Genomic DNA, 24,001 nt, shown 5'->3' with positions numbered 1-24,001 from the left:
ATCTCCCTCATAGATAAATGCGATATGAAACTTTCATCTTTCCTTGGGCTCTGCTCCTGGAAGCTCTAAAATTCTATGAGTAACATGTATGTTATTAACAATTGCAGTTTGCATTTCAACATGTCAGTAACATTGAAAAGCAGCAAAATTCAAATTTTCCACTGCTGTCCTTTGGCTCATGGACAAATATCTTCAAGGGTCAAAAACAATGTAAGAACTCTTTCTATCTAGAGCTTCCACGGACAATGAAGTGTGGGTTTAACTTACTTTAATATCTTAGTTAGTGGTCCCACCTCCCCAAATGTCTGTAATCTGTACCTCTCATTTGGGAGAGAGCTTTCTTTTAATTTATTAATCATCAGCTAGAGACTTATCTGAATGGCTGAGTGCAGTGAAACTTGCACAGAGTGCAATGTAGAACAAGAGGTCTGGCCTTTGGGAGAAGACTGAATCTGAAGCTTGGCTCAACCACTGGTGGGTTAAGACCCTGGCAAGTTCCTCATTTTTATCTGGGCCTCAGTTTTCTTGTCTGTAAAACAGGAATAATCATTGCTATTTATCAAGATCGTTCTGATAACCAAATAATTGTGTGTTTGTGTGTAAGGGCATGTATGTATTATATATTTGGACGCACACTGCTTAGGGCACAGTTATTACCTAATATTTAGATGCTATATGGAAGCACAATTACAGAAGGGGAATCTGAAAGTGGTGAAAAGAATTCCCTTGAAATTCAGAAAGACAACTTGGCAGATGAAAAACAGAAAGAAGAATTCTTAAATATACCATTTTCTTTGTCTTCTTTATCTAGAGAGCTCTTTGCTAAGCTGCAGTATCATATTTTTTATCATAGTGTGTGATAATTTTGGAGTCATATTCTCAAGTGCTTTTACATGATATAGCGAGTGTTTATCAATTAAATTAAAATGCAGATTCTCTTATCTGTTACTGCTGATGCCAATACTTTCTCGGATAAACATGGCAGTTGGGTGTTTTTCTTTTCACGTAAGGTGTTTCCTCTTACTTAGTATATTCTTTTTGCTTTTATTAAAGTATTTGGGTTATGTAAACTAAGAGAGTATTATCTCCATTGTTATCTCTGCTGTTTCTAGGATGAAGGGAGTACATATTTAAAGAGAGTTACGTATTGTTATTTTTAGTAGAATGACTGAGTTTCAGTCAATTATCATCTATTGACCTCAGCTATCTCCTCAACTTTATTCTATATCTGTGAATTCCACAAGGGCAGGGCTTTGGAAGTATTCAAAATAATGTACATAGAGTTCAGTATAATTGCTTTTTGTATTAATTATTTTTATCCTAATTTGAGAGATGAGGAAATTAAGGATGAGTAACTTTTGTTTTATCTTGTACTGTTTTCTTTATTGCTTTAGACAGTAAGCAAAGGTTTATTCTAGAATGATGACTTAAAATATAAGAGGGTCTTTGATCTTATTAAATATGCCCTTAATACATTTACCTTTTTTTTCATTTAACAAAGATGCACATTCTTCTTTAATTAAGGTTCAGTAACTTGTGCACAGTTACTTGCATATTCCCTTGCCTTTACCACTTCAGTGCCAGCTCATTTACAACTTCCAGCACCTGAATTATTTTACTGAGGGCTTTTTCTAGCCACTGAAGCATGCTTTGCTTGTGTTTGTGACAAGCCTGAAATATAAAGGACTTAATGCCTGGAGCTAGTGTTTAAATACCCCAGTTTCTTACCATTTATTGGGTTAAGTTCTTTTTGGGTATGTACTCCCTAGTGACTCCTAGAATTTTCCCAGTAGGATTAAGTTTTAGTTGCCCTCAGTGCTGGTTGGTTTGATTAAAAAACAAAAAACTTTTTACTAGTTTCCCTCCCATCCTTATCTTTGCCACCACCCTTTATTTATAAGGTGAAGTGTTTTCTTCACCTTGTAAATAAAGTACTTGCACCCTGATGCCTGCCTTAGAGCCTCCTTTGGGGGGAATTCAAACAATAACATTCACTCCTTCATTCATTAATTGGCTGACCTGGTGTGCAAAGCCAGATTTACCTGACTCCAGAAATTGGATATATTCCACTATGCCACACAGCCTTTAATAAAAGGCATATAAAGCATAAACCCATTTCACAGACCCTGAAATCTTACAGACAGAGAAATTAGTACATGAAGAGTGAAGGAGGAATGAAATGGCTGAATCGAAGTAAAACATTAGCTTCTAGTCTAAATAGAAGACTTAGTTCTGGGGTGGTGAGTGCTGGTGAGAGACACGAATTGGATGTTTCCTTCCAACGTCTCCTTCCACAGGCAGGTAGATGGAATCTTAGAGGATACTATACCTATAAGCTGAACATTGTTGAGTATTTACTATGTGCTTGGCTATCAGTTAATACATTTACTTTCATTATTACATTTAATCCTCACAACAAACACATGAGGTAGAACCTTACATGTCTATTACTGTGTGTCACACGACCCCATCACTTCATAGTTTAACCCAACACCTGTTTTGCAAATATCTCAGAACTTCGTGGGTCAGGACTTGGACAGAGTGTGCCTGGTTGGTTCTTCAGCTCCTTGTGGAGTTGACTAGACTCTCTTGGTGAGATATGGTTAGTAGCTGGACCAGTCTGGAGGACAAGACAGATTTATTCACGTGCTTGCTGCCGTGGCAAGGACATCTGGAAGGCTGGGCTCAGCTGGGTCACTCTGTTTCTCCCTTTAGTCTCGAGGTCCCTCTGCATGGTCTCTCAGGGCTGTAGGGCTTCTTACACAGTAGCTTGGGGCTCCAAGCCCCCAAGGCGGAAGGTGCCAGACCTATTGAAGGCTAGTCCTGGGACTGTCAGAGTATCATTTGCAATGCGTTCCATTGAGCAAAGCAGTCATGAGTCAACTCATACTCTAAGGGAGGGGAAATAGACCCCATCTCTCAACAGAAGGCATGTCAAAGATGGTCTTTAATCTTCCACCTTCAGGCACCACATCCACTCCCATTTTATAGATGAGGAAACAGTCCAAAAGATATCATGTGTCTTTCCCAAAGATACAATGTTAAAAAGTAGAGGAGTTTAATGTTGAACCCAGGGATCCGATTCATTGGTGATGAAATCTATTTCTAGAAGGGAATTTGCATAACAGTTTAATTGGAGGAAAGTATAGAGAAGAAAGTTTGTCAGAAGGGAATTGAGTCAGAGCCTGTTAACAGCCTACCTAATATCCAATATTCATTCTCCTCTTCTTTATTGAACACAGTGATGTTTTTCATTAAATTTTTGTTCCTATTTAGAGGGAGCAAAGTTCCTAGTTAAAACCAGGACACCCCTGGCCTACTTCTTAAGAATGGCCATGCAACATGGTCCTGGAAAATGGTCTCCAAGAAGAAGTCAGTAGAGTTTTCAAAAAGGCTGACTTAGCAGATGTGTACCTTTTTTGCTCTTTGCCCCCGCTACTTCCCCCTGCTGGGACATAAGGGTAGTAGCTGGAGTTCATTGAGTCATCTTATGAGGAAGAAAACAAAAGCTATAGCCTATGAAGAGGAAAGTGTAAATCTAAAAAAATTTTCTGGGCCCCTGATGTTATCTGGAGCCAAAATACCAACCTTAGACAGATTAACATCAGACTTCTCATTAACTGGTAATAAAAAATAAAATAAACTATTACTTGATTTGAGCTACTGTTCTCTCCTTTTTTTAAATTGTCTGTTACATGCAGTCAAATGAAAATTATAACTAACAGGAATAATGTGTGATTTTATACTCTCTGAATCAGATGGAGAAAGAGAGAAGAAAATGCTACCCTTTTAGCCAAATGCAGAAGCTCACTGATGCAGAGCAATTGTATAAATGGCTGAGAACTGATGAGTGGGGGTTGGGATGATACCTCATGGGTTTCTTGCCCTCCAGAGGAGACAGAGGATGAATATGTCTGCTCACATCTGGGTCATTGAAGCCAGTTTGATCTTCATCATCCAGGAGGCCACCTCCTTGTGTGTCAAGGAAAACAATGCAAGAGACAAAACAAGGGTGCATAAGGTTAAGTATGAAGCAAGAGCTATAGATGAGAGTTCTACAGGAAGTGGAGGAAAGAAATGTCTAGACTGGCATGGTTGGGGGCTGCCTTAGGGGCCAGTCCCCTGCTGGTGGGTCGTGCACCATAATTGTGGCACACCCACTCTGAAAGCTAAGCGGGCTCAGCCTTTACGCAGACAACATCACTGATGCTTCGTGCACAATCCATCCTCATTTAGTATTTACTGAATTACATTTGCAGTGTGATTGGAAGCCGACTACAAAACACACTAGTTCCAAAATACCTCTTGTAATGAAATCCCAGAAATATACTTTTCCTTTTTATGAAGTCTTACAGATTCATCTTAAAACACAAATATGCTATCCTGAAGAACAGCAATCATTCATGAGAAAAACATGATTAGCTCTATGACCTTTAAACAATTTTTTCCAAAGCATTAACAACTCTCTTAAGGTATAAATCAACTAAACTTCCATACAAAATTCTAAAATAAAAATAAATAAATAAAAACTCTCTTAGGGAAATGAAGAAAAACTAGTATTTACTTGGTACTCTGTAATCTAAAATATTAGAAACATTGAGAATTAGACTATCTCATTTGTTTGCAAAAAATCTTTCAAGAATAGTTTGAACAGTGCTTGCCGCCATCTAGCTGTATGACTAAATATGGAGGGCGCATCTTTCTTATGCCTTGGTCAACTGTCATGCTGCTTTCTAAGTTTGGAGCAGCTTCCACCATTTCATCCTTTGTGTTTTCAATGTCATGAAACATCTTGGAGAGTTCTTTTACTGTGAAGTTTTTTGCTGGCATCACTTCCTCTGGGACACTGCCATTCTGTTTGTCAGGAACCACCTCATTTATATTGATTCCTATCACCTTCGCTAATTTCCTGTGACTGCAGACCTAGAGTCTTTCTGTGCCGGTGTCAGCATTTCCATGGCCAGCTATTTCTTCTATACATCTATTTACATTTGAATTTCACTTCCAGTGCTCTCACTTTCTGTTTCTTTGCTGCAAAATCATCTTTGTTGACCAATTCCCTCTTTGGGTTATCTATTTTTCTGTAAAATGTCATATGGGTTTATTACTGAGATACAAAGAAGCTACACAACTATACGCTTTGCTGTCTGTGTGTTCATTAAATCAGCAATGGCACAGTGGCCAATCTACCACAGACTTTGAAAGAAATGATGTGATTTGTTACTAATCATGATGCACATCTGCTATTTACCTGTTAATTTGTGGACTGAAGAGCTAGCAACAGAGTTTGTACTTTATGCACTATTACTTATGCTTATATCACAGTCACTGAAACTTGAATCATGTTGTTGGGGGACTGGTGTTATTTAAATCATGGTAACTGAAATTCATGCATATTGGACCTGCACAAAGTGGAGATGGTTTACAATGACCAACTTTATTAAATAGAAATATATAAACAAGAAAATTATCATTGTTTTATAGCCACTAAAACATTAATTTCTGGGCATGTTTTAAATGTAGAAAGTAGAACTGCTTTAGCATTCTCAAAGAGTGTTCCTATGTTTATTATTTTCCTGTTGGTGCTTTAGCAAACTATCATAAAATCAGTGGCTTAAAGCAAGGTAAATTTATCGTACGGTTCTTGAAGTTAGAAGTCTTAAGTGAAATTTATGAGGCTAAAATTAAGGTGCTAGCAGAACTGTGTTCCTTCTGGATGCTTCAGGGGAGAAACTGTTTCCTTTCCATTTCCTACTTACAGTGGTTACTTGCATTCTCTGGCTTGTATCCCCTTCCTCAAATTACTAGATCCTCTTGGTTCTGTCATCATATCTCCTACTTCTGACTGCCTCCCTTTATATGGACCATTATGATCACCTTAAGTTTACCCAGATAACCCAGGATAATCTTTGTATCTCCAGACCCTTAACTTACTCATATTATCAAAGTCTCTTTTGCCAAGTAATGTAACATATTCACAGGTTCTGGGGATTCGGACGTGGACATCTTTGGAGGGTGGGGCTTATTGTCTGCCACACCATGTGTCTTGTAAACCAAACCTCAAGGCATATAGAATGATCAGTTTTACCCATAAGGAATCTGAGACTTAGAGAGATGAAGGGGCTGCTTTATGATCATCGTGTTAGAAATATTTGAATGAGTTATTTTTATTTAATATAATAATTACCAATTATATATTGGATAATAATCTAGACACACAAAGACAAATATGCCATCTCTCCCTCCCCCAGGCCTGGGAGCAGCACAGAAGGTTTGTTTCCCAGAAAGATCAGCTGCCAGGACCAAGGACCAGTCATTGCTATGCACATTGATCAATATTGCCCATGGCTGGTCTCCATTTGGTCCCTATAGAATAGCTCGTTTTTCCTTATACAGAGCAGCCAAATTTAGGACATTCAACCTAGACGTGAGGATTTTTGCAGAGGTCAATATATGACTGATCAAAAATAACTATTTTTTAAACTGAATGTGTGTATGGTGGGAGGGGTGGATACACACACACATACATTCAGTTTAAAAGGAAGTTATTTTTGAATACCTTTCTTTCTTCCTTCCTTCCTTCCTTCCTTCCTTCCTTCCTTCCTTGCTTCCTCCTTCCTTCCTTTCCTTCCCTTCCTCCCTCCCTCCCTCTCTCTCTCTTTTCTTCTCTTTTTCTTTTTCCTTCTTCCTTTTTCTTTTTTCTTTCTTCCTTTCCTTCTTCTTTCCTTCCTTCCCCCTCCCTCCCTCCTCCCCTCCCTCCCTCCTTCCCTTCCTTCCTTCTTTCCTTCCCTCCAGAGATTGCCTTATATGTATGCAGCTGACAGTGTTGATTGCCTACCCAACATCCATTTTGACTTATTTTTCCCTTCCTAACAGAATTCCAATTTTATTTAAGCATTCATGCTCCTCTATGAATTCATGTGCTCATGGGAAGGTTGTCTTCATCTGCAGTCCCTGAGGATTCCTCCTGATTGGTTTGAGCCAGTGATTCTCAAAGTTTGGTCCTGTGGTCATTGGGAGGGTGGACTCCTGAGACCTCTTCAGGGAATCCACGAGGTCAAAACTATCTTCATTTTAATAATAGATATTAATGAACTTTGTCACTAGTGTTCTCTCATGCGTGTAGAATGGAGTTTTTCAGAGGCTACAAGATGTGTGATGATATCACCATTTAGACGGCTAATGGAATGTGTACTGTGGCTTCTTTTAAAATGTTCTCAGTTTTCATTTCTAACACAATGGATATTGATAGATCCAAAACAGATATAGATATCCAAAATCTCTTCAAGATTTTTAAGAGTGAGAATGGATCTGGAAACTAAAAACAAGTCTTGAAAACTACTGATCTAAGCAAATGCTTGTGGTCCCTCTCCATTGCCAGTGATTGGAGTAGCATAAACCTGGGACACAATCTAGCCAATTAGAAGAAGCCTTCAGGGTAACTGTGTGTATGTGGTTCTGAGGAAGGATTCTCCATTCTTAAAAAAAATACACAGAATTGAGGCAGCTTTTGTTTATGTATTTATGTATTGCTTCTGGACATTGTTGTGTCTGGATGTGATGCCTGGAACTGCACGACCACCGTATTCCAGCCTGAGGATGAGACAGCCACAGAGGAGAAGCCCTGAAATTCCATGCTCAGAGCTCTCCTTGCCTCTACACTCCTTGTTATTTGAGATACCTCATCCCTGTAATGTTTAAGTCTCTGCAAGTTGGATTTTCTGTTACTTGCAGGAGAAAGCCTCCTCACAAAATATGCATTATACCTAACTCTGTAAACAATAAAAGAAATAACATCAGATCACTGGAGGTGTTCAGTATGGCTTTTACTCTTTTTGGTACTTCTTTTAACTTCACAGCTAGTAATTCCATAACAGAATAGAGTATGTTTCTATAGGTTATTTTTGGACTCTGTTAAAAGACTCTCTGTTAGGACATGCAGGGCTCTAGTTTTGCTCATTTCCTTTAACAGAGTAAACAACATAATTCAAGACACGTGAGTTGTCTAGTTCTGGGCCCACATCAAATAAATAATCAGCACCCTAGGATGAATTCTTTTTGTATTTTTAAATCCCAAAGGAATGAGTTTATACGTTAACTTGAGCATCCCAGTCTTAAAGTCAGAAAAGTGACTTTTTTTGTGGAAAATAAGCAGAATTGGCATTGGGAGTATGATATCTAGAATTTTAAATTTGGATATATTGCTAAGGTTTTACTGATCCAGTAGTCACTGTCATATATCTATAGAGCTGCTTTTATGTAATGCATGTAACTAAGGAACCTAATTTAAAAATGAAAAATATAGTTGAGCCCATGAGCTATTCACTGGAGAGAATGAATTCTCAAATGGTAGAACTTTGTTGACCGAATCAACTTGGTTATTTTTGTATGTTTTTTGTAACATTAGTGTCTGTCTATCTGTCTATCTATCTATCTATCTATCTATCTATCTATCTATCTATCTATCTATCTACCCATCTATCTATCCATCTGTCTGTCTGTCTATCTATGTGTATGTATATATTTCTACTTAAAGAAGAGTAATGGAAGACCTACTATGTGCCAGATCCTGTGCAACTGAGACCCATTTAATCATCCAAAAAAATCTATTTATCAACGTCTATGCCCAAAATACTATGTTAGTAAATTGGCAGTTAGTGGTAAGCAAATAAGGAAAACTTCATCATAATATGGATTTTCTGGAGTGGGGCTTTCATCCTGAGACCTGAAGGTAAGGAACCTGTCATGCAGTATTTGGCAGGCATCTCCTTAGCAGTGTGATGAGCAAAACTACAGGCTCTGATACTTTAAGCCTATGGGGCCATTACAAACAGAATAGACCCTGTGATATATAGCAACCAAATTTACAGGGTCACTCAGGTTCCATAGAAACTGTTTATTTAGCTTTAGGTAACAAAATACTTAGAATAATGAAGAGAAATATTCAATAAGTACCATTGGCAGAGCTGCAGGAAATATTAATGAAGTTCTCATCAGGATTGGGCTTCATCAAAGAGAATTCCACATAATGTGTTGTGAATGTGAATGTAAAAGTAAAGAAACTAAATGCTTGTAAACGGCCAGAATAAAGTTTTAAATATATCTAAATATCCCTGATAAGGCCGCATTACTGTTGATATTAGGAAACATTTATTTTTTATTTATCAATTCCTTTTATGGTTTACAAAATGCTCTGTGTGTTAGGCACTGTGTCCTAGTTGGTGGGATTGGAAATTAGAAAGGGACAGGTTTCTTGAAAGCAAGAATCTGCCAATCCTGTTGAAGGACAGACTTGTAAACATACGGTGAAATAAAAGAAGTGTCTTAGAAGTAAGCAAATGCCTTGGGAACATGGAGAAAGTACTTTCCTAACTCCACCTGGCCCCTGCCTATCTTTTCAACATCATCTTTTGCCTTATTTTAAGGTAGAGTTAACTTGATTATTTAGTGTTTGAAATGTGATGGACTTTCTCAGTCTAGGCTTTGTACAGGCTTTGCTTTGTGTCTGGAACACTCTGCCCACCCTCTCATGCATGATTGATTGATCACCTAATACATTGTTCTCCAAACCATCTTTCCTAAATTAATGTTTCTCAAAGTGGGGTTCCTGAACCATCCGTATCATAAGTGTCTAGGAATGTGCTTTAAAAATGCAAATTCTTAGATACCTCCACACCAGATCTACTGAATGAGTAGAGATTCAAAGATATGCATTTTCATACATTTCCCTGGAAAATTAATTTGCATACTAAATTTGATCCCCACTGTCCTAGATTGTGTCAGGGGTCTCTTCTGTGATACCAGAGCCACAATGATGTCTTCCTCCCATAAGACTTATTGCCTGAAATCATTGCTGGTCTGTTAAATATGTCTGCTAGCTGTCAATTGTAAGTCCACTGTCTCACACAGAGTGTGATTCTCATAGGTGACCAATAAATAGACGTAGGTCTAACAGAGAAGGAACGGATGTTATCCAGGTAGTTAAGGGACAGAAGGGCCTTCCAGGCAGAGAGAACATCTGCACCTACTAAGAGAAGAGTGAGAAGTTCGGTTCTATGTAGTACAGATGGGGCTGGCTGGGTGGGTGGGTGTTAGCTAGTGAAGGGCTCTAATTCATGTTATGGAGGTGAGGTTTCTTTTCGACTTATCAACAATCAATACCTACAGAAAGCTATTAAATATGGCATAACAGAGAAAAGAAAGACAGAATACAAGAGACTTAGGTATCAGACCTGGATTGGCCACGGACCGGGTAATTTGCTTTAAACAATTACTTGACTTTGTGTCTTAATTTTCCTAACTGTTAATTGGGTATAATTATCTCACACTTTCTTATTTTACAAGGATGAATATTTGCATAGGCTGTACAAATGTGCATACCATGAAAAGCATAAAAACATTAAGTAAATGCCAAGTATTTTTTTTTTTTTTTTTTTTTTTTTTTTTAAATTTATTTATTTTATTTATGGCGGTGTTGGGTCTTCGTTTCTGTGCGAGGGCTTTCTCTAGTTGTGGCAAGCGGGGGCCACTCTTCATAGCGGTGCGCGGGCCTCTCACTATCGCGGCCCCTCTTGTCGCGGAGCACAGGCTCCAGACGCGCAGGCTCAGTAATTGTGGCTCACGGGCCCAGTTGCTCCGCGGCATGTGGGATCTTCCCAGACCAGGGCTTGAACCCTTGTCCCCTGCATTGGCAGGCAGATTCTCAACCACTGCGCCACCAGGGAAGCCCGCCAAGTATTTTTTAAAATACAGTTTGACATTCCTCTTTCAGGATTAAAAGCTTTATTTGAGAGATGTGAATATTCCCAATAGTTAAATTTTCACTGTTTCTCTATTACCGAAAGACACAAAGTACTCTTGAGGGAAATACTCTTTACTTGTATATATCGCTTATATCTTCCATTAATATCAAGTTCTTTATTTATGTTTTGTGATGGTACATTTTACTCTCTCGTAAGCCCAGGTTGTGTGGGTCTGCATGGCTTGTATTTTGACACTTCATGTTTCAAATGTCATCAATGGCTTTTGACATATAGCAAATGTCATATTACATCTTACAGCAATGTCTGTTCTTAGCAAATTGCTGATCTTTTCTTTTTCTTTTTTTAATATCCAGAAAAAAAACAAAAACCTGCCTGGATTGGCTCTATCACTCTCTTAGTGTCAAACAATTGTGACTGTGTAAAATGTTGCACATTCTGGGGCTAACATTGGTTCTGTGCTATTTTCCTTGGCATCACAAAATCCACTAGTTTTAACAGAGGGGCATAGCTTTGCTTTGAAGAAATGAGTGTTTGCAAATTAATGTAGATAGTCAAGTTTTCAGATGCTTAAAGAAGTTAGTCTATACTAACTTAACCAACTGAGTCATTCAAAGTTTTAGTACTACATATATTCAGTTATGAGTCAGTATGAAGTGGAAGTTTAGTCTTTACGACAAGCACATAAGCGTTTACATCTTAGTTTTCTCATATAAATGCAGTATTACTTGGGTATGTTGAGGGCCCTTGAATCTAGGCAAAGGCTTTTGGAACTCTTTGGAAGAGTAGTAGGAAGAATAATGATAATGATGATGATGATGATAATAATAATAATAAATGCATGTATGGGCACTGAGCTAGGAATCATGCTTTTTATATTTATTTCCACTACAATTCATGTTGTCAGTACTATTTATCACTACTTTACAGTGGACAAATCTCAGAAATGAGAAAATACAAGTCATATGTTCAAGGGCATAATTCATCAGCTTAGGTCTACCTACCTCCAATCCATGCTATTTCAGCACACCATGCTGCTTCTAAGTCAGTATTTGAGAGCAGAGAGATAGACTCTAATGAGAATCAGAAGTGATATTTCAGTGATATTTAAAGTGTGTTGGGAGGTAGAAACTATGTCAATTTCAAATAAGAAATTTTCTTTGTAAGATATTTGTGGTTTCTCAAGGAGATGGTATATATTATATAAGGAGAAACCTTGCAGTTCTTCCTGATTGGATGGGACTCTTATATGTTAGCAGAAAACCTTGGGAAGAATGAGAAAGAGAACAGTGGCATTTTCCAGTGGTAGGGCCTTTATTTGCATTCTCATTCAACCACTTCTGAGTAGCCACATTCACTGTTAAGTTTGTCTTCCATATTTATTCTGTAGCTCAGCCCATACAATAGTTCCCTTGCCTAGTTCCTTATAAATTGAATGCAATTATAACATAAAAATTGAATAAAATGACTTAGAAAATGCATTATTTTTAATATAATCAAGAGTTCAGAATGACTTGTGCTTTCCTTAGTTTTTGCAACCTATTTCTTCTTAGCTAATTTATATAAAAGTATCTTACAAAAATACCTAGGATATTTTTGGAAGGTTTTTAGGGAGGCAGCATAGCTTACATAAAGAGTTCGGCATTTCAAGTCATAAAGACTTTGCTTTAAATCTCAACTTTGCCACGTGAGCTCCTGTATATATTTTAACGTTAATAGTGTCAGCTTCTTCACTTGTATATTTTGGATGATAATAGCATATACATGGAAGGGAAATAGAAATAATATTTTAAAAAAATTATTGTAAACATAGAGTGACGGTGGATAAAAAAACAAGACACATATACATGTTGCCTACAAGAGACTGACTTCAGATCTAAAGACACACACAGAAAGTGAGGTGATGGACAAAAGATATTTCATGCAAATGGAAATGAAAGAAAGCTAAGGTAGCATACTGAAATCAGATAAAATAGACATTAAAATAAATGCTGTTACAAGACACAAAGAAGGATAGTACCTAATGTAAAGGGATCAATCTAGCAAAAAAGTTATAACAATCATAAATATATATGCACCCAACATAGGAGCACTGAAATAAAGCAAATATTAACAAGCATAAAAGGAGAAAGTGACAGTTATACAATAATAGAGGACTTTAATACCCCATTACATAAATGAACAGATCATCCAGACAGAAAATCAATACAGAAACACTGGTCTTAAGTGACAGACCAGATAGATGAATAAATATATACAGAGCAGTTAATCCAAAACCAGCAGAGTACATATTCTTTTCAAGAGCACATGGAAAATTCTCCAGGATAGATTACATGTTAGGCCACAAAATAAGCTTCAGTAAACTTAAGAATACATAAATCATATCAAGCCTCTTTTCAGACCACAATTGTATGAGACTAAAAGTCAAGAAAAAATGCAAAAAGACACAAACATATGGAGTCTAAACAGCATGCTAATAAACAACCAATGGATCACTGAAGAAATCAGAGAGGAAATTTAAAAAATACGTGGAGACGAATAAAAATGGAAATACAATGATCCTAATTCTATGGGATGAAGCAAAAACAAGTCTCGAAGGAAATTTTATATCAATACAAGCCTACTTCAGGAAATAAGAAAAATCTCAAACAATCTAACTTTACACTAGAAGAACTAGAAAAAGAAGAACAAACAAAACCCAAAGGTAGTAGAAGGAAAGAAATGAAGATCAGAGCAGAAATAAATGAAACTGAGCCAAAAAAAAAGAAAATATCAATGAAACTAAGATCTGGTTCTTTGCAAAGCTGAATAAAATTGATAAACCTTTAGCCAGACTCAAGAAGAAAAGAGAGAGAGGGCCCAAATAAATGAAATCAGAAGTGAAAGAGCAGAAGTTACAACTAACACCACAGAAATACAAAGGATCCTAAGAGACAACTACAAAAATCATATGTCAGTAAAATGAACAACCTAGAAGAAATGAATAAATTCCTAGAAACCTACAATCTCCTAAGACTGAAATCAAGAATATTAAATATGAACAGACCAGTTAACAGTAATGGAATTGAATCATTTTAAAATTTTTTAAAATAATTAAAAAAAATTCTCCCAATGAACAAAAGTCCAGGACCAGATGGCTTCAAAGGTGAATTCTACCAAATATTTAAAGAAGAGTTAACACCTGTCCTTCTCAAATTATACCAAAAAATTGAAGAAGAAGGAATGCATCTGGATTCATACTATGAGGTATCACACTGATATCAAAACCAGAAAAGACCTGCACACACAAAAGAAAGAAAGAAACAAAGAAACAAAGAAAGAGAGAAAAGGAAGGAAGGGAAAGAAAGGAAAAGGAAAAAAGAAAATTACAAGCCAAACTTGTAAATTCTGAACATAGATGCAAAAAAATCCTCTGTATATGCACTATATTCATGGATTAGAAAAATGAATATTATTAAAACCATACCACCCAAGGCAATCTTCAGTTCAATCCCTATCAAAATTCCAGTGGCATTTTTAACAGAAGTAAAACAAATAATTCTAAAATTTGTATGGAAACACACACACACACACACACACAACCTTGAATAGCCAAAGCAGTCTTGAGAAAGAAGAAAAAAAACTGGTGGTATCACACTCCTTAATTTCAAACTATACTACAAAACTATAATAATCAAAACATTATGGTGCCAGCACACACACACACACACACACACACACAAACACACACACACACACACACACACACACACACACACACACAGACACATAGATCAATGGAACAGAATAGCAAACCCAGAAATAAACCCACACTTATATGGGCAATTAATCCACATCAAAGTAGGCAAGAATATACAATGGGAAAAATCTTTTCAATAAATAGTGCTGGAAAAAACTAGACAGCTATATGCAAAAGAATCAAACTGGATTAATTTCTCATATCATATACAGAAACAAACTAAAAATGGATTAAAGACTTCAATGAAGACCTGAAACCATAAAACACCTAGAAGAAAACAAAGGAAGTACACTCTTTGACATCAGTCTTAGCAATATTTTTTTGGATCTGTCTCAGGCAAGTGAAACAATAGCAGATATAATTAAATGGGACTACATCAAACTAAAAAGATTTTACACAGCAAAGGAAACTATCAACAAAATGAAAAGGCCGCTTAGTTAATGGGAGAAGATATTTGCAATTGATATATCCAACATGGGATTAATATCCAAAATATACATGGAACACAATTTCAAAATATTAAAAATGTGAGTAGAGGACATGAATAGACTTTTTTTTTCAAAGAAGACATACAGGTGGCCAACAGAAACATGAGAAGATGCTCAACATCACAAATCGTCAGGGAAATGCAAATCTAAACCACAATCACATACCATCTCACACTTGTCAGAATGCCTGTTATCAAAAAGAACAACAAATAACAAGTGTTGGTGAGGATGTAGAGAAAAGGGAATTCTGGTGTGCTTTTTGTGGGATTGTAAGTTGGTTCAACCACTATGGAAAACTGTATGGAGATTCCTCAGAAAGTTAAAAATGGAACTATTATATGATCTAGCATTTTCATATCTGGGTATTTACCCAAAGAAAACAGGAACACTAATTTGAAAAGATGTATACACTCCAATGTCATTGCAGCATTATCTATAATAACCAGGATATGGAAACAACTTATGTGCCCATGCCCATGGATAGATGAATGGATAAATTCATAATTTGCTACAACATGGATGAGTCTAGAGGGTATTACGCTAAGTGAAATGTCATACAAAGACAAATATCATATGATCTCACTTATTATGTGGATTCTAAAAAACTAAACAAAACAAACAAACAAACCAAACAATGAAAACAGTCATACAGAGAAAAAACTGGTGGTTTCCAGAGGGGTTGGGGTGGGAGGGCAGGTGGAGGGTGGACAAAATAGGTGAATGGGTTTAAGAGATGCAAACCACCAGTTATAAAATAAATAAGCCATGGTGATATAATATACAGCATAAGAAATATGGTCAATGATATTGTAATAACTTCGTATGGGGACAGATGGTTACTAGATTTATCATTGTGATCATTTCATAATGTATGCAAATGTCAAATCACTCTATAGTGTACCTGAAAGTAACATAATACTGCACATCAATCACATTTCTATAATTTAAAAAATATTGCATTATTATATAGTAGGTACCCAATAGGTGTTGAATATTGAACAAATGCATTTTTAGCAAACAACTGTTTCTTACCACATATTAGGTAACAAATTTATAAGAAGTAAATATAATCTGGAACCATCTTAACATTTTTTTTCCTCTCCATATATGTAAGAATCTGAGAAATCATTATGCCAGGCCTCATACTGAGAGCATTTTCTGCTATCAAGGACTCTTGCTTTCTTCATTTCTTTTCAGAACCCTCTCAAGGTTTGCATGCTTTTTATATATCTAGAATAAATTAACTTTCCTAGAGATAAGACTTGATCCAAAACATTTCTTCCTTTAAAGAGAGGTGGTCATTTTCTGGCATTTCCCCCGATTTATCCATGTGCCGATTCTTTTACCTGGAACTTGGATTCATGGTGGTCAGAATAATGATATCCTTCAAAGACCTTGGCACCAATACAGGCTTCTTTTTAACTGAATTCTAGGAATAAGATCTGGCAGTTTTGACTTAGACCCTTAAGGCATAGCTACAGTGACATGTCACTTTCCACTGCTTTGAAATCCCTCAAGGCAAAATCTTCATACAAGTTTATGCTTCCCTTCTCTTATCTTCTTTCTGTAAATACCTCTGATCTCTAACTCTATCCCTTGAAAACTACCAATCAGTAGCTAATGTGCATTGTGAATTACACTAGGGTACATTGAGTTATGGTGGCACTCGACAAATAGCACTTAGTCTTAATTAAAGCTTTTTGGTGTGGAAGACTTTTGCATAACAGTGTTTGAGCAGTCTCTTATGCTCATAATCTCAGTCTTTGTAAGCATAGAATGAGAAATAGGCATACGTGATGCTTTCATGAGTATGTAACAAATATGTACCACCACTGTAGAATATTTACAGGAATATTTGGAAGACCGCAGTTTCCTCCCCACCCCTGCCCCATGTTCTTACACACTTGAAGAGTGTCAATTCACATCTCTATTAGATTTTTATTATCATTAACTGGAAAGTTCTCACAGAATCTCAAGAAGAATGGAGTGGTAGGAAGAATAATGACCCACAAAAATAGCCAAATCCTAATCCTCAGAACCTGTGAATATGTTAAGCTAACTGGCAAAGAAGAATTAATGTTGCTAATCAGCTGTCCTTAAAATAGGGAGATTATTCTTGATTATCTGGCTGAGCCCAGTACAATCACGAGGGTCCTTAAAAGTGGAAGAAGGGGCAAAAGAAGAGAATTAGTATTAAATGTGACTTTGGAAGAAATGCAACATTGCTGGCTTTGAAGATACAGGAAGGGGGCTATAAGCCAAGGAATGTGGGTGGTTTTGGGGAGTTAGAAAAGACAAAGAGATGGGTTATTCCCTGGAGGCTCTAGAAAAAATGCAGATTGACAGCAGCTTGATTTTAGCCCAGTGAGACCGGTATCAGACTTCTGCAGAGATGTAAGACAAAACATTTGTGTTGTTTTATGCTGTTTAAGTTTGTGTTAATTTGTTACAATAGCCACATAAAATTAACACATGATTTCTTTTCTTTTCCTGTAAGAAGAGAGGGATGATAAATTAGCAAGGTTTACATGGGTGTTGAAGGGGGAGACAATAATGAGGACAAAACTAGAAAAAGCACTGTTAAGGGATGTTAATTTCTCATTTTGATCCATATGTCCATTATATGTCTTCCCTAAATGTGGCCAACAAAGTGCTTTGTTGGTGATCCCTGGCGGCACTCTTTGATCATTTATGTTGGAAATAAATTATAATTTACCTGATAGAGAGGAAAGTCCTTATCCTCTTCCAGAAAATAAACAGATTATCATAATAAAATATCTATCTGAACAATCTAGGTCTGTTGAAACTATTATGCCTTAAAGGGAAAAAAAAAAAGGTTCATCTCGTATTGTAGTTTTATGTAATTACATCACAGCAATTTGTCCAAATGATCCTTGTTAAAATAAAGAAATGGGCTATTGAACAATCTTACCACAAATCTTGAAGACAATGAGACATTTGATCTTGTCGTGAATCATAAATGATTGCCTCGTTATCTTTTATAAAGACTCAAAGATACTTTGGGAGATTGATTTCTGTCATAGAAACTCCATGCTCACCGATCAGTACCATGGACAGAACTAAGCATGTGAAAATCTTGACTGGAAGGTCAGTGTATATAAGCTGCTTAAAACACCAAACATGATAAACTTCTGAGAGGACCACTTTGAATTCTAATCACTCTGTCTTCCTCTTTTCATTTTTTTCTTGCTATCATTTTGAGTGAAATGCTGTAATGAGCATTGTAGTATGCTTGAATTAATCACCAGAATCCATAAATAAATGGTGATGGAGATAATGATCTAAATTATATAAAACATCTAGAGTGTAGAAGAGATTTACTAAGTATTCGTTACAGTTCATAAAATACATGAATGAAAGTTTAAAGTTTGAAACATTATCTCAAAGCAAGATAGCCCTAGCAATTTTCTATGATATGTGGTTGATATACTGACACTGGAAGTGGGGGTAGAGTTTGGAAAGAGGAGATGAAGAGAGATGGGGGACAATTTCCTTTATTCAAAAAATAACGAGGTAACTTCTGTAATTTCAGACATTACTTAAAGTAGATATGGAGCATAGTTTAAAAAAACTGATTGTCTTTCATGTTGCAGAGAATCTTGGATTGGATTCTGAAGTTGCTAAAGCAAACACCCTGGGTTTTGTTGGCTGTCTGGCTTCAGTCCAATACAACCATATAGCACCACTGAAGGCAGCCCTGCGCCACGTCGCCACCGCACCTGTAACCATCCAAGGGGTCTTGACAGAATCCAGCTGTGGCTCGATGATGGATTCGGATGTGAATGCAGTGACCACGGTGCATTCTTCATCAGGTGTGCAAGAAAATACTCAAGGGAACTTCTCGCACCAGTGCTACTTTGATGTCTTCAAGAAGCTTCCAGGCTAAAGGCTAATATTACCCAATCCCTTACCTTGTATGATTACAGGTGGTTAAGAGTTATGACTGATTCCTTAGTGATATTTAATATGTTTAGATAATCCTAATTTTAATGAGTAGTTAGAAATAGATATATGTGTATATATTTAACTGTATGTACATTAACATATATGTTATTAAAAAAAAGAGCATCAAGCTTGAAGGCACGTTGATCTGGGTTGAAATCCTTGCTCTGACACTTATTGGTCTGGTGACATTGTGTTACATACATTTTTGAATAACAATCTGAAAATGTATATATATATATATTCACTACTGTTTAAGTGATTGCTGCTCTGAGGATTAAAGAGCTTAGGGGTCAGGAAGGCAGGCTGGTTGTTGATCTATCAGTAATACAATTCATGTGATTAAAAGCGACCTTCCTTGATAAAAGGAAAGTCCCACAGGAGTACCATCCATACACCTTCTCTTATTTTGCCGCTTCCTGAAATACCTTTTCTTTTCTCAGTCACTGTCATCCTAGGTGTCTTGGAGAGTTCTTAGGATTTATTTTAATCAGGTGTGGTCATCAAATGCCAAATAAGTTATGAGTTACAAGCAAAGAAAGGGCACAGAGTTTTGCTGCTGCCTGCTCATCACCAATCTTGGTGTTTTCTTGGCAATGGTCAGGTATGTATCCTAGAAAGAACCTGAATACGACACTTGGCTAACCTTGATTGGAGTTCTGAATCTTCCATGAATGAACTACCCAACTTTGGGCAGGTTACTTAATGGCTTCGATATAATTTCCTTATGTGTGAGATTGGGAAAAATTATAATCATGTTGTAGTCATTTCCTGAGGATTAAATGATACAGCAATACTAATGATAGGTGCTATAGGTCCTGACAATTTTATGTGCACTATATGCATACCTATAGGATTATTAACCCCCTTTAATACATTTGCAGATTGCTATTTAAAAATGTATGTAGCTCAGTGTCACCAGACCAATAAGTGTCAGAGCTAGGATTCGAAACCAGGTCTATGTGCCTTCAAACTTGACGCTCTTTTTTTTTTAATACCATATATGCTAATGTACATATAGTAAAATGTGTGAGGGTTTCTTGGGGGTGCTAATTCACCAGCACTTTTGCCCTTTCCTGCCAATGGAGTCAGAAATCTCTTGTAATTAAAGAAACCTCTGAAGCAGAGGCAGGTGTGCTTGAGGGAAGAAGTTGACACGGTTGACACGCATAGTAACTGTCCAGCAAAGAATAAAGGGACTTCAAGGGTAGGCTGAGAGGTAAGCTGTGGGCCAAAGCAGATACGAGCAGAGTACCACCATCATGTCTTTTAACCTCTTATCTTACAACTTACATAGAAACGAACAGGGTCATGAAACTACGGGGTGTAAGCAGTATACTTCAAATGCTTTTTTGGGTGTGATTGGTTTCCTTCCAAAATGCCAACTATTTGAGAGCACCTGGTCTAATATGCAGGTGTGTCATCACAACGCCATATTGCAGACCTCCTTCTAGGACTTTGAGTGTCTTTTACACCTTTCAGATCTTCTTGGGAAGACAGATGAGCGGGGACCACTCACCAACGCAGTGCAAAGTGACTCGGCTCTCATCGGAGGTAAACCATTCTTTGTGGCTGAAAGCAGAAAAGACATCAGTGGTTCTGTGCTCTGGAGGAACTTACCTGAATCCTTCCTCAGTGTGGCTATCCAGCACCCAGAACCCTGCATGATCTAAGAACGTGAGGTTTTTCATGAATAGTCGCACATGCTGGGATGATCAAAGGCACCCTCCCCTCCAAGCCCGGCACCAGCAGCTCCATGAAGGGATCCCTCCCTGAACCACCAGACAGCTGAGCGCATAGGCAAGAGCTGGATAATTTACTTCGAGACAGGCAGCGTGCATCCTGTTTATCTCATCCACTTGTCATTTTTCCTAAAGCACAAAACAGACTAATAAAACTACATATGGGAAAAAGCCATGTTGGGGCAGACAGATGGGCAAAGCTGTAGTACTGTTGGCTTTTCTCCACCGAGTGGATCTAATGAGCACGGTGAAGCCCACAGGACTGTAGTTTCCGATCTAGCAGCACATATGGTTACAGAGGCAGCTCTTGTCCGCTCTGCTGTGAGCTCCGCTCTCCCTCCCGCCCCCATTGCTTTTCCATTTTCTCACAGCCTCTTGGCCTCACTGCTCTGTATTCTGCCTCAGCTTGGCTGTTGCCTCCAGGAGCTTGATTTTTCCATCTGGGCCTTGCAGCACGGAATGAATCCCAAACTTGTTTAGTGTAAGATGCCTGTGAGAGACAGAATTCATTTCCATCTGAGAACCATGGTCCTCACAGGTGGCCCCATCTCTGCTTTCTGGCAGGCTAGATGGACTAATTCACACCAGATGGAGTTCTGCTCTTAAAAATCAACAGTAACCATTTATTTAACGGCTATGGATAGAACCCCCACTATGGGTCAGGACCAGCGCTAAGTACAAGAATACAAGGATGAAAGACACAGACGCTGCCCTGCAAGATCTCACAGCTTGGCGGGGGCAAGGCGGGGTGGGCTGGGTAAACAGGTAACAATAGAGCCAGTGAGTAGTGTTCTAGGCTGGAAGGACAAATGGCAAGGGGAGCACAGAAGTGCATTGTTACAATAAGGTTGTGAGGAAACACACACACACACACACACACACACACACACACCCTTTCCTTAAGGAAGTTCTTCGAATGTCTGACCTGAATATCTGCTTCAGGGTAAAGAGTCCAAGTTGATTTTTGTTTGGCGACAAGAAATATAGGAAACCATTTGGTGCCTGTTTCTCTTCCTATAATTTCTCATTTGACAAATGGAGAAAAGACTTTTGTGACTGCTGACTTTTTCCCACCCATGTACAGGCTTCTATGAGCCTGTTTAAGGCAGGAAATTCATTCCAACCCCTGAGAAAAAGTCCTGGAGGTTCACAGCCTCCCACCCTGAATAGAGTGGAAACTGGTTCTGTATTTCATCTCTGAATGCTGCAGTCCATTCCTGGGTATCACTCACTATATCCAGTTTATTTCTAGGTTTGTTAACTTACCTGGTTTTACTCTGCCTTGTAAACTTTGCTGACTTTGCTATTCCCTTCTCAAGAGCCTTCCTGGCAAAGGTAGGGACAAGACCTTAGGGTCAGTGAGGACAGCTTGCCAAGTAGGTCCCGTAAAATCACATACAATCAAAGTAGGATAGTATCTGACACAACAGCGTAGAAGTTTGCCATTGCAGTTGACTCTGGAGGACAGAGGGGTACCATCTTCAAACGAGCCTATGCCTTGCAGCGTGCACAGCAGGGTAGAATGACCTGAATATTTAGTAAGCATTTCATTATTAATAAAACATTTTTAGCAAAGCAAAAATATACCATAAACAAGTTTACATCCATAGAGCATGTATTGGGAAGTGAGATATCTGCGTATTCTTTTCTAGGATGCTAAAGTAGTTCTAAGATACTTATTTGCAAGGTGACAAAGAAATGTGCTAATTAAAAATGATTCAGACACATTCTTTAAAGCAGGTCTTGAAGGAATTTACTAAGAGATCCTTTGCTAGTCTGATTCCATATCTATTTGATGGCTTTCTTACTCCATTAAATAAAACTTCCTCTTATTGAAACTGGCTTGCACTCTCACTAGCCTGAAAGAGGTTTTTTTTGTAACTGAAGCCTGAACGCATTTCAGCCTGTGTTTATTTCTGGACATGCGGCAGAGTTTGTTGTTTGTTTGTTTCTTTCTTTCTCCTAAGTGCCTTTCTTGTCTACATTGAATTCTCTCTCTTGATCGGATGATTTGTGATAATTTCCCTCTCTCTCGTCCCTCTTTCTCAACAGGAGTAATAGCAGTGGTGATATTCATCATCTTCTCGATCATCGCCATCATGAGCCGCTTCCTTTACCAGCATAAGCAGTCACATCGTACCAACCAGATGAAGGAGAAGGAATATCCGGAAAATTTGGACAGTTCCTTTAGAAATGACATTGATTTGCAAAACACAGTGAGCGAGTGTAAGCGGGAATATTTCATCTGAAAAACTGCAGGGCCACCTCATACTCTTCCTTTGTTGTTCATTTTTGGTTTCTCCTTCTCCTCTTTCTCCTATCTTTCATTTTGGTCATTCTCTTTCTCTGTTTTCCTTTTAGTTTTGGAACATACCTGCATTCACCACAGCATCTATCCCCTTGAACCAGCCCAGAATACCAGGCAGCTATGGCCACTGCCTTCCTCTGTGACAAACTTATCATGGTGAAAACGATCATTCAAGAGACTGATTACTTTAGACAAGGAAGAGACACATGTGTGCACATGTCCATATTCAGTTCCGTATTTCCACTTTCTAAGATGCAGCCTTCAGTTCTGCAACCATTCAGTCTTACAGGCTTACCTTGAACCTGAGCTCTGTGACTTCGGCATGAAACGGTCATCCTCAACACCCTCCCCCATTTCAAGTCCACTCCGACCAGGGAACTCAGGGTACCAAAAGAAGATGCTAGGGCCTGGTTTGTGTCAGTGGCACTTTAAAAGGAAAAAGAGAGGTTTGTTGTGTGTTAATTTTCCCCCCACAGGAAGCCCATTACCCTAACTCATCATCATCATTCGCTCTGACTCATCCCCTGAGTATTTTCAAATATAGGATTCCTGATAGTCGTGAGCTATTGCTTTGTTCCTTTCTTACCACTCTCTCCCGGGGCTGACACTTTAGAACAGCACACAATAGCATAAACCTAGGGGAAGCATGGAAAGTAGTCGCTTGAAACTAGGAGGTAAAAAGAAAGCTGCTAGGAAGTAGATGTTCTATAACTTAAAAAATGCCTCTTCCAATTTTGTGAGAAATGCTAACTAGGTTATTCCTGGGATTATTATACTGATATATATATATATATATATATATATATATATATATATATATATATATATATATATATATATATATCATTGCTGCAGCAAAAAGCAATTCAAATAAAAGTCTAAATTAGCACTTGGTTCCATGAAAGAGCTTAAACCATCTTAACTCAGCTTTAAAGAAAAACAAAAACAAAAAACAAAGCAAGACAAACAAACAAAAAACTGCATGAAAGCAAAGAAATACC

General features: G+C 37.7%; 1 protein-coding gene across 1 annotated transcript in view; it reads left to right on the top strand.

Annotated features, from left to right (window-relative positions):
* CNTNAP5 (contactin associated protein family member 5) overlaps positions 1-23,788 on the top strand; it is an 880,881-nt gene extending 857,093 nt beyond the window's left edge. The window contains exons 22-24 of the mRNA XM_082465787.1: positions 18,602-18,820; positions 20,433-20,504; positions 22,745-23,788. Coding sequence (XP_082321913.1) covers positions 18,602-18,820; positions 20,433-20,504; positions 22,745-22,941 — 488 coding nt within the window. The 3' untranslated portion in view covers positions 22,942-23,788. The remainder of the gene's footprint in view (positions 1-18,601; positions 18,821-20,432; positions 20,505-22,744) is intronic.
* Positions 23,789-24,001: the final 213 nt, after the last annotated feature.

Source organism: Balaenoptera physalus, assembly GCF_965194825.1.
Source record: "Balaenoptera physalus genome assembly, chromosome: 6".
NCBI classification, from domain to species: domain Eukaryota; kingdom Metazoa; phylum Chordata; class Mammalia; order Artiodactyla; family Balaenopteridae; genus Balaenoptera; species Balaenoptera physalus.
This window is presented reverse-complemented; position numbering and strand designations above follow the sequence as displayed.